The sequence below is a fragment of the Panulirus ornatus genome, chromosome 42, assembly GCF_036320965.1.
Source record: "Panulirus ornatus isolate Po-2019 chromosome 42, ASM3632096v1, whole genome shotgun sequence".
Lineage (NCBI taxonomy): Eukaryota > Metazoa > Arthropoda > Malacostraca > Decapoda > Palinuridae > Panulirus > Panulirus ornatus.
In genome coordinates, this window is record NC_092265.1 from 15,774,199 (window position 1) to 15,794,044 (window position 19,846).

General features: G+C 42.6%; 1 protein-coding gene across 2 annotated transcripts in view; it reads left to right on the plus strand.

The window, feature by feature from the left end:
• LOC139761938 (dipeptidase 1-like) overlaps positions 1-19,846 on the plus strand; it is an 83,054-nt gene that overhangs the window by 55,382 nt on the left and 7,826 nt on the right. For both annotated transcript variants that reach the window (XM_071686630.1, XM_071686631.1), the window contains exons 6-8: positions 3,009-3,075; positions 5,519-5,695; positions 15,083-15,167. In XM_071686630.1, the coding sequence (XP_071542731.1) occupies positions 3,009-3,075; positions 5,519-5,695; positions 15,083-15,167 (329 nt within the window). The remainder of the gene's footprint in view (positions 1-3,008; positions 3,076-5,518; positions 5,696-15,082; positions 15,168-19,846) is intronic.

Below are 19,846 nucleotides of genomic sequence, written 5' to 3' on the forward strand. Positions count from 1 at the left end.
TTAACTGTTCCTTTCATCTTTCTTCATCATTTTATCCACCCATGTCAAGATTTATAGTCGTGATGAAATACCTTCATACTTCACTACACCAGATACGTGATCATACTTTGTCACGACATGATACATGCGTGCCACGCGCCTCTGACAGTGTTGATCAGTCTTCCTGTGACCCCCCCAAAAATTCCTTTAAGCTCTTCCTCGTTATTTCTCATGGGAGCGAGTCTAACGCTGTGTCTCAAGTTTATATAATAGAGTTTTAAACGAATGACGCACTCCCGTGGCCCGTCTGCTGGCGGAAAAATCTTCGTTGGATTATCCTATCAGAGTATTTGTCAAATATGGTTCATAATTTATTTCTCAAATATACCACTTTTTAATGTATCTCCTGCCTTCTCATACATTGGTCTAATTAACTTCTCCATTATTTTTTTTTATTCTGTTTGATTACTCAAGAGATTTTAGCATTTTTCACTTGTTTCCTTCAGTAATTCTCCAACAGTCATCAATTGTCGAGGCGTTACCATTCGTCATTGTTTAACATGACTACCATATATTGCTGTTGCTTCGCTATCGTCATCATCCTCTTCCATTTTACCTCTTCTGTTCCCCTCGATGCTCTATATTCATGAGGAATTTAATACTTTGAGTCCCGTGCCTCGTTTATCATTCTGGGGTCAGTAATTACTCTAATATCATCTTACAGATGTAACCATTACTCCTGAATAACAATGAACTTTAACCATATACGATATTCTTGTTTCCTTTCAAATCCTGTATAAGTTTTTCCCAGTTTTCTCCACATTCATTCCTTCAGTTTTCTCCACATTCATTCTTCGGTTTCTTTTTCGTAATGTCAACATTCGCTTTTGGCAGAATATATTCTGGATTTCCCTATTTTTTTTTCTCTCATGTCTTAAACGTCTCTTTGCAAGATTTGTGTTTCCCCGAAGAGCAACTCTTTTTATCTTTTTCTTTATCCTTCAGATTATCGCAATCTTACTAGCTTAGGTTATATTTTTAAGCATATTTTACATTAACTTCGTCTCTGCTCCACACCAGTTCTGTGAAGAAAAGTTATCTTAAGATTATTTATCATCTATATAAGCCATCTTAGACTGCAGAAACCTTCTGGCTTCTTAACATATTCTCATCGTCTTCATCTGCTTAATAACACTTTCCCTCCCTCGGACGCCCAGGCTGGAGACAAAGCCATGAATACCTTTCTTGGTTCTTGACGGGAGGGAGGGGCTTCAGGTGATGAAGACCTTGGGAGGAATTGCAGGAAGGCTTTCGGGAGTGTTGAGGTGAAGAGAAGGTTAAGGAAATAAATACAGAGCACAAGAGTTAGTCACAGAGCTTGGGAACTCAACTGAGGTGTTGCGTTTCATTTTAAATAGACACTCGTATCTGTGACTTTCTGTGGTCAAAGTGTGTGGACTCGCCTGGTATCAGGTTAGCACGTTTGTCTTTCTTTCATTAAATGGTGCTACATACAGTATCATGGACTTGCGACCTTGCTCATCTGTTCTCCGACTTCTTTAGAATCTTGTGTACTACAATTGCCCTAATGTTAGCCAAAGCAGTTCATTATCTGATCAATTACCTTCGTAGAAAAAGACATAAAACTCTCCAGTTTCACTCTTCTTTAGTTTTCCCGTGTCTTCTACACTAGTGGTGGTATAAGGTTTCTAATGTTCATAGATTATCGGTAGCTCCTTCTTCCATGCCTCGTTATCATAACTAACTTATTGTGGCAAAACTATTCTTTCTGCATTTAATTTACACAGATACTCCATACATCTAGTGAGGCGCTGTTGTATTACATACACTTGCAACACACACACACACACACACACACACACACACACACACACACATATATATATATATATATATATATATATATATATATATATATATATATATATATATATATATATATATATATATATATATAAACACAACTAAATGCCCTCGGATTGCTATGAGTTGAGCAAGAAGATGAATTCCTCCACATCCTTTACAAATCATTTATCCCCTCCACTTTAAGATATGCTTCACCTGCCTGGTCTTTCACCGCCTCAAAAGCATAAATAAGAAAAAGTGAGCCACTACAGAAATAAGAGAACTTGGAACGATGACAGGCTGCCTAGCAAACTGCAAACACTAAACACCTCCACAGTGAACCAAAGATCTCATCACAACCCATCCTCAACATGGTCGACGCTCAGTTCTCTGTAAGAGTCACTACCACCTCTCCTTCCCACATCACTTCATAACACCAACACTCAAGTAGATAAATAAACTGCTTACCCCTGCCTCACACTTCAGCAACTTCTACTCACAGACACACCCACGTCCCGTCATTCCCAAAATACATAACACTGACAAATGACATACACACTGAAATGACCCGACAAGCAGTAAACAAGCGCCCTCCTAACTCAGACGTAATTACCATCTCACCAGACGTACCGCCGTCTGAATCCAGACTCCTCAAACAAACGTTAGTCCCACCCTCCCGTCTGCGCTCCGGACAAACACCGATTCCTCACATCTCATGACTCCTCATGCCCATGATGACACCACCAGAGCAGAGACACCGAACACTTAATACTCACTTACTCCCCCGTACATCACACACACCCACAACATGACTATACACTTATGACCTATTGTTCGGACCAGTGGACGTGGATGGCTTCCTGAGCTCCGCGGGACACCCATAAAGATAGAAGAGATTGCTGACAAGGGTTAAGGTCCTGACGAATGTTAAGATCCTGGCGAGTGTTAAGAGAAGTGGACGGACGGATGAGTTCAAACCTTGAATTCAAGCCTGAGCAAATGCAAATTAGACTGTGTTGAATGTATGAGAACTGGTTAAAAATAGGATCAAGGGTCGTTATAGAGACATCGGCCATTGTTAGAGGCTGGGATTAGGGTTAACATTAGAAGCCCATGTTATACGTAAGTGTGGAGAGTAAAGAGGCAGGTCTCTCATCCCTCAGGGCGGAGTGTTCAGAGGTCGACGCTGAGGTGGAGCCCAACGCTCGAGGCCTCACCAGCTACGGCAAGGTAAGTCAGACACCGGTAAGCTATCACCACCATCTACGTTCAGCTAAAACAATGCGAGCTGCACTCCTCTAGCCGCCACGTCACACTAAGGTAAAGCTGGTTTGGATTATATACAGCTTTTGTGAACAGAATCACCGACGTTCCAGTCGCTTTGTCATACTGTTTCCTGGATGAAAACAATCTGTGGTATATTTAGTTACACCGTGCCATACTGCAAGGGGAAGTTATATACGGTATCCAGACACCAACATGTTTATCAATCACAGTAAAGGGAAAGTGCCGTATTGGTATGCACATCTGTTTTCACCAACGTAATGCAAAGAATATCATGTTGTATCTATCTATATGAGTGAGGGCAAGTGCCGTGTTGGTATGCACACATGTTCTCGCCATCGTAATGTAAGGAATAACTTGTTAACCAACATCGTGTTGTACAATACTGCAATTCACGTTAGGGTACGTTCACCTATACTGCTCTCTCCTACAGGGAAAGTCGAATGGATACACACACTGTTGCACTAAATACCTGCAGGTGTAGTAGTGTTTCGTATGCAAACAGGGTAAGTGGAAGTGTTTGATAAGACATAAGAAAACAGGTAAAACGATATATTGTGTGTATCTGTATTTGAAATACAATATATAAACAGGGGTCCCGGGTTCGATCCTGGCTGTTGGAGGTTTGTATGTTCTATGAGGGTGCGCGTTCATATGCACTTTATTCCTTATTCATATACCTCCGCGTTGTACAATTAGGTTCGGTAAAATGCTATTTGCTGGCTATGTGCGCCTGTTGGGAAAGAACAGGTGTAGAACCCCTTGCTCACCAATGTGAGACGAAGGGTATTCGAGTACATAGTATTCGAATAGTTATTTACTATTAGCCAGGCCCATAGCCTTGCGGTAGCATTCCCGCCTGTGGCACAGGGGTCCCGGGTTCGATCCTGGCTGTTGGAGGTTTGTATGTTCTATGAAGGTGCGCGTTCATATGCACTTTATTCGTATATATATATATATATATATATATATATATATATATATACTTATTCGCTGTTTACCGTGCATCGAGGTAGCGGAAGGAACACACGAAGAATGGGCCCCATTTGCTCACATTCACTCCTCAGCTGCCATATATAATCCATCGAAACCAGAGCCCCCTATCCACAGCTAAGCCCAACAGATCTTTATCTGGTAACCCCTTACCACTTCCTATTCGTTGGTTCAGTTCATTGCCAAACGTCGCCCGCTCGATACCACATCGCTCCAATGCACTCTATCCCATGCACGCCACACATCCTCCTGCATGTTCTGATCCCGATTACTCAAGACATATTTTACTCCATCTTTTCTTCTCGTCCTTGGTCTCTCCGCTTCCCCTTGGTCCCTTCATTATGAAATGATAATGATATCAGTGGTTTCCTTTAAGGTACGTTAGTGAATAAGTAAACCTGATTAAAACTTGCCACGGTATTCCTAATGCCCATTCTTTTTTTTTTTTTTTGAAAAATGAAAAAAGTTCTTTAGAATATGAGACAATATATTTGACACAATGAACCTCACAGAACAACCTGGTTTGTGTACCTCTGGATGTCCGATCTATATTCCTGGTCGAGAATTAGATAAAACTAACACTGAAAAAAAGAATATAATCACTTAGAACTTCGTAATGATTTAGTTTCATCACTAGTCTGTTTTAAGCTATCTTCTGTTCAGACAACGAGGGAAAACTGTCTGTGATCTAAAGAAGAAAGATGATGAAAATGGCGTCATCAGGAAAGAACAGTAAACATTTCATGCCCATGATACTTCGTTACTGTTGTGACACATCCTTACTGCAGTTCATGCAGTAAGTCCATAATATGAATAGGGAGGAATATGGTACCTCTAGTTTGGCTATAACACACGAGTAATTTTGAATGACTAAGTTTTGAAGGTGTTAGAATCTGTGCAGAGTCTTTTTTTTCAGCTTATGAATTCTGTCACATTACGTCATGTTCATGGTAATTGACATTTTCCTTGAGCCCTTTGCTTTACTAAGCAAGTTTGGTAGACGAATTTACGTGTAACGTGTAAATGCAAAGGGATATTCATTCTATGATTTAGTAAATCTATTCCTCTTTTTATTCACATTTCCCGCAGTGTCCCCACAAGGAGAAATTTAGTCTCCCCATTTCCACCTGATGAGATTTCCATCGTGCTCCTAATTCCACTTCCGCCAGATCAGCTATTCCTCCATCTCATCCTAACGCTCGTCTTTATTTCATCTGATAAGACCGCCTCCAATGCTGCCAAAACCACTATTTTTTTCGGTAATTTCTGGAAATTTCATCAGTCATTAATTATTAGTCCCTACCGCTGAGATCTGCCCCTCCATAATACATGTCGAACCTTCCACCACTAATTTCTGCCTAACTACACCAGCAGACTTGGCTCCCTCCTCCTGCAGGAGCTGATCCTGGAGATGAACCGGCTGGGGATGATGGTGGACTTGTCGCACTCCTCCAGTCACACAGCCCTGGACGTGCTGGCTACCACCCGCGCTCCTGTTATCTTCTCCCACTCGGCCGCCCGCGCCCTCTGTGCCATAGAGAGGAACGTTCCCGATGACATCCTCAGCTCCCTGGTAAGCAATCACCCTATAACTCACACTGATGTCAACAGTTTTCGCACACACTCTTGAACATCTTCCCTCCTCAAGTCTTATCATATGTCCTGATGATCGTGCGCGTGCATTGATTAATCGTAGGTAAGTAATAATCAGCTTAGTCGGTCACTAAGCTGATTAGAAGATAAGCATCCTTGTTGTAATCTGTCTTTTTGACCTACTTCATAAGGATGACCATCTCGACGATATGCTTTAGGGAAAGACGGTTGCTTGCTGACGCTGCTGCTCTTGTCGGAATTAAGTTCTCTTACTTTACTGTGGAAAATCCTTTATCATTCGAGAGTGAATGTCATTTCTTCCTACTAATTAATGAAGCTATAAAGTAGTGCGCTTCAGTCGGCTGATCTGTCTCCTGGCTGAGTTAGAGCCACTTGTTCGTGCAAACGTTGTCTGTGGTTCATTGTTGGTTGTTGTTATGAAATTAGTATTTGGTGTGGCAGCCACGATGGGCGTGGTTGGTTCTGACCAGACTGCCTCAACTGTGGGGAAAAGAACTCTGCAGATGTTAAATGGACGCCCGGGATCATCTTACATCCTCCTTGTCAGAAATGTTGTTCTTACTTTGTCTCATTATAATAACTAAGTCGCTGAACTAGACTTAGTATCTTCTCCCTTCATGCACCGACTCCACTCACTTCTACTTCCTATCTTCACAATCTTTCTCTCTCTCCGTCCCTCTCTTGTCTCTTTCATTTCAAACATCTGAGTACAAAAATGTAGTAGTTCAACAAGGTTATGGCCTCTTCTCCCAGGCGTCCTGGGACGTGAATAATTCTCATAGTTCCTCCTGCCTCCAGTCTCATCTTTTAGCGAGAAGGAGGGTCCAGCCAGCTGTAATCCCCACCCTACCCAAAACATTTTCTCTTCTCACAAACCTAACACTTTTTTTCAATTTTTCACCAAAGTATCCACGGTCTTTTTTTTTTTTTTCTTTTTAGAACCTTTCTTCTGTCGAACTTCATCTAGTTATAACACCTTTCCCGATATCTTTCTTATCTCAGAGGCTCATATGTCTAGTGTTGCTTACGTTCAACTTCTGTTCGTCTTTGGCTTTAAAATTTAAGTACAACTCGAGAGGGAAAGTCTCTATGTTTACTGCAACAGCACTACACCTGTTGCAAGCCCCGAGGGTCTTGACTCTCGAGACTTCGACATCACCTGGTTTAAGGTTCGTCTGTGTAGCACCTACGGCTCTCTCTGACTCTTCACAAACTTTTTTTCCAATATTCTTCGGTTGTCTACGTTCGTGCTACGAGGCTGTGACATCCTCTTTCATCCTCAGGTTGAGCTGTCTTCTGTAGGAGATTCCGTCGTGGTCATAGAGGAATGGTTAAAGTCTTCCCACAAAGATGGCGTAAGGATCGAAGCCCCAAATGTTTTCTGCTCATAATTCTCCTGAGCAAATTACCGAGCACATCCCCTATATTCCAGACCGTCACGACCCACTCTCCTCCAACAGTCTGAATCTGTTTTATTTCTCCTCTGATTCTTCGCGCCATCGCCACGCAATCTCACCCACGATTCGCTCGTTTACCTAAAGTCTTGCAAATGTGTCGTCATCAGCCGCACCTCCTCTTCTCGCCTCCCTCTGGAAAGGCCCGTATTGTCATCTTGATGGTACTGACTGGACAAACGTACGGGAATTCCTTTTCTGTCGCCTTTCCGAAGTTAAGTGGTATTCAACCCTATTGATAGCGTTATTCCTTGAGCTAGCCCATAAAACCGTAATTGCACCCCCTCACTCTCCTTTCTAATTGACGAACATGAAAAGTTTACAAAGAATAATGAATTCTATCATAATCTCATTTCTTTTTAGAAATATTTTGGCATAGAAAAGATGAATAATTTTATACCTTGGAGCCATTAACCTTATATTAGTAAGAATAAATACTTGACAGGCAATACGTGTGATGGCTAAAATATCTTTCTGATATGCTTTGAAATGCAAGACTTTGCCACACTCAGAGCATATCACAGGTCATCAGCAAGACCCAGGCTGTCTCTTGTCTTGGCTATAATGACAAGCGGCATAGCAAGCCTCACAGCGCATACTCTGTGGCAAATGGGATGAGGACTTTAAGAACTCTGTAAGCCAGGATGTAAGAGCTGCCAGCTCAGAATTCTGAAGGTCTACGTTCAGCGTGTTATCCTCTCGCGGGCCAAAGGAAACTCTACGTTCATCGTGACTTCATCATGTCCATGAAATACTGAACTATCTCTGACTATCTCAATTCCATTTACCACCGGGTTAGATACCACACAGCCTCACGTGATCGTGCAGTTCTACTGAGTGTAAATCGGATGCATATCTCCCATCTCCTTCCCAGGTTATCGCCTCTGCCGATCCATTGTTCAGCCATTTCCATTCTGACGCCGTTCGGGCAAGGAACCTGGAAGGATTCCCTTCGTTAGACTCGTATTCAACATCTTTATCTTTGATCTTCGTGCGAAATCATTGCAGATATGTTATCTATGAGAGAAAATGTTACGTTATATCAAAGAAAATGTGAACAACGTTTTCTTTTTATCCACTGATGGGCTTCCTGGGCTTTGGCTTAAAATACATTAAGCATCAACTCATGTTAATTCCCTTCGTGTTTTTCGTTCCGATGTGCACCTATACCTGTCTCTCCTGACAACAGAGCTATTCTTTTTGGCTTCCTCCTCACTCCGTCTTGCATGACTATAACACCATCGACCCCACTTGTGTAAGAGCCTGACGGGAACTGACCCACTCACGTGAGAGGAAGGGTATTCGATTACTAGTAATTGAAAAGTCAATTTTCTATCTTTGGCTTGATTGCTTGATCGTCACCGTCCACAGCTCACACATAAGAGGTAGAGGTTGGAATCCTCCAGTCAAGGGGAGCATTATGTGTTCTATGAAAGTGTGTGCTTTTATATATATATATATTTTTTTTTTTTTGCTTTGTCGCTGTCTCCCGCGTTTGCGAGGTAGCGCAAGGAAACAGATGAAAGAAATGGCCCAACCCACCCCCATACACATGTATATACATACGTCCACACACGCAAATATACATACCTACACAGCTTTCCATGGTTTACCCCAGACGCTTCACATGCCTTGATTCAATCCACTGACAGCACGTCAACCCCGGTATACCACATCGCTCCAATTCACTCTATTCCTTGCCCTCCTTTCACCCTCCTGCATGTTCAGGCCCCGATCACACAAAATCTTTTTCACTCCATCTTTCCACCTCCAATTTGGTCTCCCTCTTCTCCTCGTTCCCTCCACCTCCGACACATATGTCCTCTTGGTCAATCTTTCCTCACTCATTCTCTCCATGTGACCAAACCATTTCAAAACACCCTCTTCTGCTCTCTCAACCACGCTCTTTTTATTTCCACACATCTCTCTTACCCTTACGTTACTTACTCGATCAAACCACCTCACACCACACATTGTCCTCAAACATCTCATTTCCAGCACATCCATCCTCCTGCGCACAACTCTATCCATAGTCCACGCCTCGCAACCATACAACATTGTTGGAACCACTATTCCTTCAAACATACCCATTTTTGCTTTCCGAGATAATGTTCTCGACTTCCACACATTCTTCAAGGCTCCCAGAATTTTCGCCCCCTCCCCCACCCTATGATCTACTTCCGCTTCCATGTTTCCATCCGCTGCCAGATCCACTCCCAGATATCTAAAACACTTCACTTCCTCCAGTTTTTCTCCATTCAAACTCACCTCCCAATTGACTTGACCCTCAACCCTACTGTACCTAATAACCTTGCTCTTATTCACATTTACTCTTAACTTTCTTCTTTCACACACTTTACCAAACTCAGTCACCAGCTTCTGCAGTTTCTCACATGAATCAGCCACCAGCGCTGTATCATCAGCGAACAACAACTGACTCACTTCCCAAGCTCTCTCATCCCCAACAGACTTCATACTTGCCCCTCTTTCCAAAACTCTTGCATTCACCTTCCTAACAACCCCATCCATAAACAAATTAAACAACCATGGAGACATCACACACCCCTGCCGCAAACCTACATTCACTGAGAACCAATCACTTTCCTCTCTTCCTACACGTACACATGCCTTACATCCCCGATAAAAACTTTTCACTGCTTCTAACAACTTGCCTCCCACACCATATATTCTTAATACCTTCCACAGAGCATCTCTATCAACTCTATCATATGCCTTCTCCAGATCCATAAATGCTACATACAAATCCATTTGCTTTTCTAAGTATTTCTCACATACATTCTTCAAAGCAAACACCTGATCCATATATATATATATATATATATATATATATATATATATATATATATATATATATATATATATATATATATATATGTATATATATATATATATATATATATATATATATATATATATATATATATATATATATAGATATATTTTTTTTTTTTTTTCATACTATTCGCCATTTCCCGCGATAGCGAGGTAGCGTTAAGAACAGAGGACTGGGCTTTTGAGGGAATATCTTCACCTGGCCCCCTTCTCTGTTCCTTGTTTTGGAAAATTAAAAAAAAAAAAAAAAAAAAAAAAAAAACGAGAGGGGAGGATTTCCAGCCCCCCGCTCCCTTCCCTTTTAGTCGCCTTCTACGACACGCAGGGAATACGTGGGAAATATTCTTTCTCCCCTATCCCCAGGGATAATATATACATACACATACATACATATATATATATATATATATATATATATATATATATATATATATATATATATATATATATATATATATATATATATATATATATACACATATATATATATAATATATATATGTATATATATATATATATATATATATATATATATACATATATATATATATATATATATATATATATATATATATATATATATATATATATATATATATATATATATATATATATATATATATATATATAAAATATCCATCAAGACTCATTTCTGAGAGGGTCCTGATGTTTTCCAGGACTCCTTTCACCAAGGGCTCCTGCAGCTCCTAGGCTGCGCAACGGTCAGTAGCAGGGATAGGATGGACTCTTTCGTGAGAAGCATTCCAGAAAGACCGTATTCTCTCTGACTATAATACAGCCTCGCTAAAACTGAATTTTCGCTGACGGGGTAACCTCGAGCAGGCGGAGTTAAAGTAAAACTTACATGTACTTACTTTTCAGTAGTCTTCTTCTCTTTATGAGGCTCCTACAGCGCTCAGGAAGCTGGCCACGTCCAGCGGTTGGGATCACGTCATAAGACGTGATGGTGTGTGAGCGTCAGTGAGCAGAAAGTGCAGAACAATCGATTAGTTAGTGCTCAGTGTCTTCTTCATGGTAGCTGTATCGTGGGTATGAAGGGCCTTGGCATATATTGAAACAGTGTTTGTAGATGATGTCCAGAGTGTGGACGAGAGAGTGTGACTCGTGCTTGTCTAGGGAGTGTGAATTGTGATGAGTGTATATGTCTGGTGGACTGCAGTTTAAGACTGAGTTGAAAGGTCGGTTGTTTAGTGTTTGTTGGGTTATTTCAGTGTGTATGTGTTTTGCTAGAGTTATATACGATGGGCGTTGGAGATCTGTGAGTGGAGGTTACCGAGGTGTGAGGCAGGGTTAAACTTTTATTTTCACCTGGCGCTTGTTGGTTGGTTGTAAAGTGGTCTGGATGGGAAGGTTCTAGTCCTGCTGCATAGAAATGAATGCCCAGCATGTTGAGGTGGGACTGTAGTAGGAGGATATTAGTCTCATTGTGAAGCTCTTGAATGTTTATAGTTGTTGGGCAGCCAGTGTACTATTTTGTGTGGTTTGCAGTTTTGTTATATTTTCCTTTAAGATATTGTAAGACTATGCAGGTGAGGCATAGTTGAATTGAAGCAGATGAATTGTTTGTGTAGGAAAGATGAGTGATTCTTTTTCTTGTCTAAATCTGGTGCCAGTTAGTGAAGTCACAGTTCATGAGTTCAGATAAGTCTATTTAACATAAAATTTTTCTATACATGCATTACTACATGTTTCACGGAGACAATCCACCTCGTCACGTGCAAACACATGATAAAGTTTTTGAATCCGAACACCACCACACAGGCTCCGTCTTGTATCCTCCAGCATGGCACTAATAAGACGGAACTCGCGTGGTGGTGTTGGGATTGAGAAACTTGATGAATTGTTTGCACTTGATGAGGCAGACTGTCTCCGTGAAACATGTAGTGATGCATGTATAGAAAAATTACATGTTGAATTGAATAATCTGAATACACGGGTTAGTGTGATCATCATATCAATGAATATATATATATATATATATATATATATATATATATATATATATATATATATATATATATATATATATATATATATATATATATATACACACACACGAATAAAGTGCAATTCTATCTATCTATCTATCTATCTAGATAGAGAGAGAGACAGAGAGAGAGAGAGAGAGAGAGAGAGAGAGAGAGAGAGAGAGAGAGAGAGAGAGAGATGTGGAGTTGATGAGGAGGTAAATGGAAGGCGAGTGTTAATTCAAACGTGTCGAGAGACAGTCTTTATCAAGCGACTGCCACACAGAGGAACATTACAGGCTATATATACCAACTCAGGAGTCCTCTGGACGTCTCTGCCTCCGCCAACTTGTGCTTCATATCCAGTCCTTAGTGACCAGTTCCTCGGCTGCCCTCGTCCAGTTCACGAATCCAGATCGATTATTTGTTATTTTGCATCACTTTCAGAAGACATAACTTGTGGTGTGGGAGACAGCCTAAGAAATTTACAAGGGATTCAGTATAGACTTTAGAAGATCGTTGGAAGCCATGTACACCAAGATATAAGGAGGCAAGGAGTCGATCTGGATTCGTTGATTTGGCGAGGGGAGCCGCCGTATTGGTCAACGAGAACCGGAGACGAAGCAGAATGTTGGCGAAGGCAGGGACGTCGGGCGGGCGGGCGGGCAGCCGAGTGTATATATAGCCTGTAATGTTCCTCTGTTTGTTAGTTCACTGATGAAGACTGTGTGTCGGAGCGTCGTAATAAACGCTTACGGTCCAGAAATGAGCATCTGACCCTCCAGCTGAAGGACGGAGACCCGCGACATGGCTACTTAAAGGTTTGCCTCCCACTACAGAACGACATCACTCATGCTACAGTACGACATCACTCCCACTACAGAACGACATCACTCCCACTACAGAACGACATCACTCCCACTACAGAACGACATCACTCCCACTACCAAACGACATGACTCCGGCTACAGTACGACATCACTCCCACTACAGAACGACATCACTCCCACTACAGAACGACATCACTCCCACTACAGAACGACATCACTCCCACTACCAAACGACATCACTCCGGCTACAGTACGACATCACTCCCACTACAGAACGACATCACTCCCACTACAGAACGACATCACTCCCACTACAGAACGACATCACTCCCACTACAGAACGACATCACTCCCACTACAGGACGACATCACTCCCACTACAGAACGACATCACTCCCACTACCAAACGACATCACTCCCACTACAGAACGACATGACTCCTGCTACAGAACGACATCACTCCCACTACAGAACGACATGACTCCCACTACAGAACGACATCACTCCCACTACAGAACGACATCACTCCCACTACAGGACGACATCACTCCCACTACAGAACGACATGACTCCTACTACAGAACGACATCACTCCCACTACAGAACGACATCACTCCCACTACAGAACGACATCACTCCCACTACAGAACGACATCACTCCCACTACAGAACGACATGACTCCCACTACAGAACGACATCACTCCCACTACAGAACGACATCACTCCCACTACAGGACGACATCACTCCCACTACAGAACGACATCACTCCCACTACAGGACGACATCACTCCCACTACCAAACGACATCACTTCCACTACAGAACGACATCACTCCCACTACAGAACGACATGACTCCTGCTACAGAACGACATCACTCCCACTACAGAACGACATGACTCCCACTACAGAACGACATCACTCCCACTACAGAACGACATCACTCCCACTACAGAACGACATCACTCCCACTACAGGACGACATCACTCCCACTACAGAACGACATGACTCCTACTACAGAACGACATCACTCCCACTACAGAACGACATCACTCCCACTACAGAACGACATCACTCCCACTACAGAACGACATCACTCCTACTACAGAACGACATCACTCCCACTACAGAACGACATCACTCCCACTACAGAACGACATCACTCCCACTACAGGACGACATCACTCCCACTACAGAACGACATCACTCCCACTACCAAACGACATCACTCCCACTACAGAACGACATGACTCCTGCTACAGAACGACATCACTCCCACTACAGAACGACATGACTCCCACTACAGAACGACATCACTCCCACTACAGAACGACATCACTCCCACTACAGAACGACATCACTCCCACTACAGAACGACATGACTCCTACTACAGAACGACATCACTCCCACTACAGAACGACATCACTCCCACTACAGAACGACATCACTCATGCTACAGAACGACATCACTTCCACTACAGAACGACATCACTCCCACTACAGAACGACATCACTCATGCTACAGAACGACATCACTTCCACTACAGAACGACATCACTCCCACTACAGAACGACATCACTCCCACTACAGAACGACATCACTCCCACTACAGGACGACATCACTCCCACTACAGAACGACATCACTCCCACTACAGAACGACATCACTCCCACTACAGAACGACATCACTCCCACTACAGAACGACATCACTCCCACTACAGAACGACATCACTCCCACTACAGAACGACATCACTCCCACTACAGAACGACATCACTCCCACTACAGGACGACATCACTCCCACTACAGGACGACATCACTCCCACTACAGAACGACATCACTCCCGCTACAGAACGACATCACTCCCACTACAGAACGACATCACTCCCGCTACAGAACGACATCACTCCCACTACAGAACGACATCACTCCCGCTACAGAACGACATCACTCCCGCTACAGAACCACATCACTCCCACTACAGAACGACATCACTCCCACTACAGAACATCACTCCCACTACAGAACGACATCACCCACTACAGAACGACATCACTCCCACTACAGGACGACGATCTAGGTAACGTTGGTCTGTCCACGAGAGAAGGGAGACACCACCAGTACAGAGCAGTGTGACCTGACCTGTACGAGGCAATGACCTCCACATAACCGGACGGAAATACTCAGATGTTCACGTCAGTTTCCGTGTCTTACAGGCAACGAACGGGGGACTTGTGATGGTGAGTTTCTACAACGACTTCCTCACGTGCAGCAGGACGGCCTCTATCGACAGTGTCGTAGGTCAGTACCTTATCCCATTGTAGGATAGTAGGTAGTGGGGTCTCCAGTGCTGTACAGCATCGCAGGTCAGTATACTCCACCCAGCCATCCTAGCAGCAGTGCACGACCTCCATCGTCACTCTCATAAGTCAGTGTATTTAACTTCTCACTGTTGGTATAGGTTACGTGTATATATATATATATATATATATATATATATATATATATATATATATATATATATATATATATATATATATATATATATATATATATATATATATATATATATATATATATAGAGAGAGAGAGAGAGAGAGAGAGAGAGAGAGAGAGAGAGAAAGAGTAATCTCTCAACTCTATCATACGCTTTTTCGAAGTAATGAGCGCCACTCACACACTCTTTAAAGCAAACACTTTATTCAGACGTTCTCTGCTATCCTGCAACCACATTGTTCCTCCCCAGGCATGCCACCCCTCCTGAGATACCTCCCCATGATCCACACATACGCTGAATATCCTAAGTAGCCAGTCAACAGCAACATCACCTCATTTCTTAATGAATTAAATTGAAATCGCATTCCCCCCCTCAGTCGCTTTGTCGCACTTCATCTCACGTTAGTCTTTAAATATTCTCTTTTCACCAAACCACTTTCTGTGACTCTCTCACTTTGCAAACTTCCACGTCCAAAACATCCCACATGAGCCACCACATCATCAGACACATTCAACAGCGCTTCAGGATTCTCACTTCATCTCTCCATCATCTCATATCAGACCCTTAACTCTTCCCCATCTGTTCCTTCATCGATGTTCCCGTTTCTTCTCTTTTACCACATTATTAAACACCCATAAAACAATTTCCTATTCTCCTTGAAGTTTGCTGATACTCGCTTACCTTAATTCCTATTTGGCTTGTTTTATAACCTGCACTTTCTTCTTGAACTCCTGCCGCTTTCTCTTGCCAATCTCAATCAGTTGCACTCCTTTCTAGCACACAGTGTCCATACACCTCTCTCTATCATCTGTTTTTAAAAGCAACTTTACATCGTCATCGCACTACTAACTACCCTTTCTCACTTGCCTATGTCTCATATCACACATGCCACACACTGCCCTCGTTCAAGTAGCCACCAGTACGTCCTTTAGAATACGAGAGAATGAATACTTCTAACGTATTCGCTGCGTGTCGTAAAGTCGACTAAAGAAGGCAAAGGTGGCTATGTTTCAAGGCACAATCGTCGCAACGGTGTAATTTGTATGGGAAACATATACCTTAAATAGATGTGTACGGAAGATGATGAATGTGTTTGAAATGGTATTATTTGAGGACATTATGTGGTGTGAGGACGGTTGAACGAATCATTTGGAGGTTGTGGGAAGAAGTTTTGCTTCGAAAAAGTTCGTATCGACTTCAGTTAACAAGGCACGAATGGTCTCGTTTTAGAGCAGATGACATGATTTGCCCATGGACGAATGATGAAAATATCAACGATAATCTACCTAAACTCAACAGCCTCGTTCCTTCTATAAAGTTTGCCTGTGGGGAAGAAAATGAGTGTCCCTTGCTTTCCATAGATGTTGTGTACAGACATACGAACCAGTTCAAGGTCAGCATATCTAGAAAACTGACAAATGTCTGCTCATATATACGCTATTTCCCAGCTCACCAGGAAGAAGCAAAACATTGTGTGTTTACCTCATTGTTTTCTCTGTGTGTTGTGGATTTGCACTCCAGAATTGTACGATGATGAATTCAGTAGAATATATGAAAATCGCATCCTCCTTAAGGTGTCCCCAAGGCCTCCATTGATAAACCTTTGTATAATGCCAGAAAGATGTTTAAGTCGAAAGTCAAGTAATCATATAGGACTGAAAGCCCTCTAGTTCTGCCGTAAATCACTGGAAGTCTTATGACTGCCCCAACTACTTAGAAATGTAATACCAACATTACATTTAAGAACAGCAGTACAATGAAGAACGCATAAAAGTTCGCCAGAAAATTCGAATGGTTGTGTTTACCGGATAGCATGTAAAGCATTCAACAAAGCTTACGTGGGCCCAGTGGAAAAGATCTGAGTTTAAGAATACAGCAGCATTGATATTGTGTTCATTTTGGAAAAGATTCAAGTACTTTTTTTTGCTATTGGTTGGAACAACGATCTCAACATTGCATTTTGCCATTCATATGTAGGGAGAAATATCATAAAACCTAACAGGATCAAACACAGTTGTTAGAACAATCTCAGTATCAGTGTAGCCATGTATGAATTAGATCCTTTCACGTTAAAAAAAATTGTCAGCATGTATAATTGTATGACCTGACCCTTAACCTTGTGTGGCTATGTCTGACGCTCGCCTCGTCCCTTACCAGTCCCAAGTCCGTAAAACTTTCCCATCTTCGATCTTTCTGTATCCCTGATGAAGTAAATACATTCACGAAAATGCGAAAGTGCTCGAATCTTTGTGTTTTATTTTCCATGTGGCTATCAGCATGTTCCTGATTCATATTTTTCATGACGTTATATATACATACACACACACACACACACCTCCATTAGCACAATCACTTATAATTTGCCTTTATTGCTTTGCTGTCGTCAATAACTGTCTCTGTGGCTTTCTTTAATTCTTCTCTGTGTCTTCTAACTTGGTTACTATTCTCCTGTGTTTTTGTCAGCTTCCCTCCTGCACCAGCGTTCTTTAAATCTAATTAGTCCAACGTCCTAAAACCCTGGAACCCAGCGGTGGCTTGCCTCCCCCTGATGCACGCATACCCCAGCCGTAATACAGATCTGCCTTATCGCTCTGCGGCATCACCACCCACCAGCTCCAGCACTCCCACCACTATCTGTCTGGCGTCTTACCCTCCCACTGCCGCCTCTGCTGCCTCTCTGTTCAGGACACTCAGGTGAAAGACCTGTCTCCTGGGACACAATTATGCCTTAGCCATGCACTGAAAAAATGTCCTCTACTCCTCAGACAGTTTCTAGCCAACACGAGTTTGCTTTATGCTCCTCCATGCGCCCGTTTATGTGTGTGTGTGTGTGTGTGTGTGTGTGTGTGTGTGTGTGTGTGTGCGTGCGGAGGGAAGGGGAGTGGGGTTAGGGGGTGTCGAACCATCATTTGACTACCGAAAACAAGAAAGTGACGAGTTACGATGTGAAAGCTTCATTTCACTGATGTTCCAATAGATGGAGCCATTGAAACTATAAGAAGGACAACAGACAACGTTGAGGATGAAGACTTGCCAGTTAAGTAGAGCACACGACAGAAAACTCGTCTCATTATGCGTGAAATCTGGACCGTCCACGTGTGGTAAGGAAGAATATCGACAATATAGCAGGTTAGCAGTGGGATCAGACCTGAGCGCGTGCCTCTGCATGAACATACTCGAAGAAGGACAGTTTTTTGTAGAATCATAGGATGGTGACCTCATGACCCCGGTACGTGGGCGATGTGCTGGTGATTACACTGAGTACGGCTGAGTGACGAGACGAAAGTCAGACGACCGAGTTGAAAGAATGGCTTCTGCTGTCGAATAAGAGGTAAACGGGTACTTTCAGCTCCTAGTGACCTTAAATGGAAGACTGATCTATGTCCAAGGTTATTGGTGTACAGGATACCTACCAAGAGAGACGATTTCATTCACTTTTTTCATCCAAAAGTGAAAAAAGAAAGTCACGTGTTATCATAGAATTCTTTTGCGGGGTCTTAAAGGATATGCAGAGAGGAGCAGCTGAATGAAAAAAAATGTAAAAGGAAATGTGACAGAGGCGCTCTCAGCAGTGCCTAATTACACTCGTCATGCACGTTCCGTCATGGACGATTCCTTAACTAAAAGGAGAGAGCCTGAACACTGTCGTATCATTATGGAACACGGGCGTTAAAAAAAGAGAGACTGTATTGTTCACAAGATCTCCTGTTATGGGAGCCGGCGGGCTTATTTTGGTGAAACAGCGCGTGGTTTAGTAAGAAGAGTGACGGAACCAAGAAAGGTGACTTGAGGAACTTCAGAGCATTGAATGGTCTTACTGCTGTACTCGTAGACGAGATGGGACATCTACACAGGCGGGCCGAAGCTCAGTCGTTGTATCGTGGGCTAGAGAGAGAGAGAGAGAGAGAGAGAGAGAGAGAGAGAGAGAGAGAGAGAGAGAGAGAGAGAGAGAGAGAGAGAGAGAGAGAGAGAGATTGCAAAAGATAGTTGATCTTGCACATTGCTTTCATATTGTGTTTAAGAAAGGGAAGTGAGGTGACCTAGTTAATAATAAGCTGTCAGATCCACACCCCATCCACACCACTTCTTGTTTCACTCCTGTTATAATCCCACTTTACAGTACCAATAACGAGAAGGTATCATTTGGGCCTAAAACCTTCAGATTAACCTCACATCTGTAAACCCCCAAGATTAATCGTGCATCACTCAAACCTCCCAGATTATCCGTACATCAGTTATTGCTATATCAACCGCGCATCAATTACACCTCCAGCTCGACTGAACATTAGTTACCCCTCCATTACCATCTTTGGCGTGGGCTGCGCCTCCCCTGCAAGAGCTATTGCAGTGGGTAGCGCTTGTTCTAAGTGCCTGACAACTTCAGATCCGTCAACAACATCTACATATTTTTCTAATTATTGTCATCATTCTAGTATTTTTTCTCTCTCCCTAGTAGAGCCAGACGTTCTAGCTGTCCCATCTT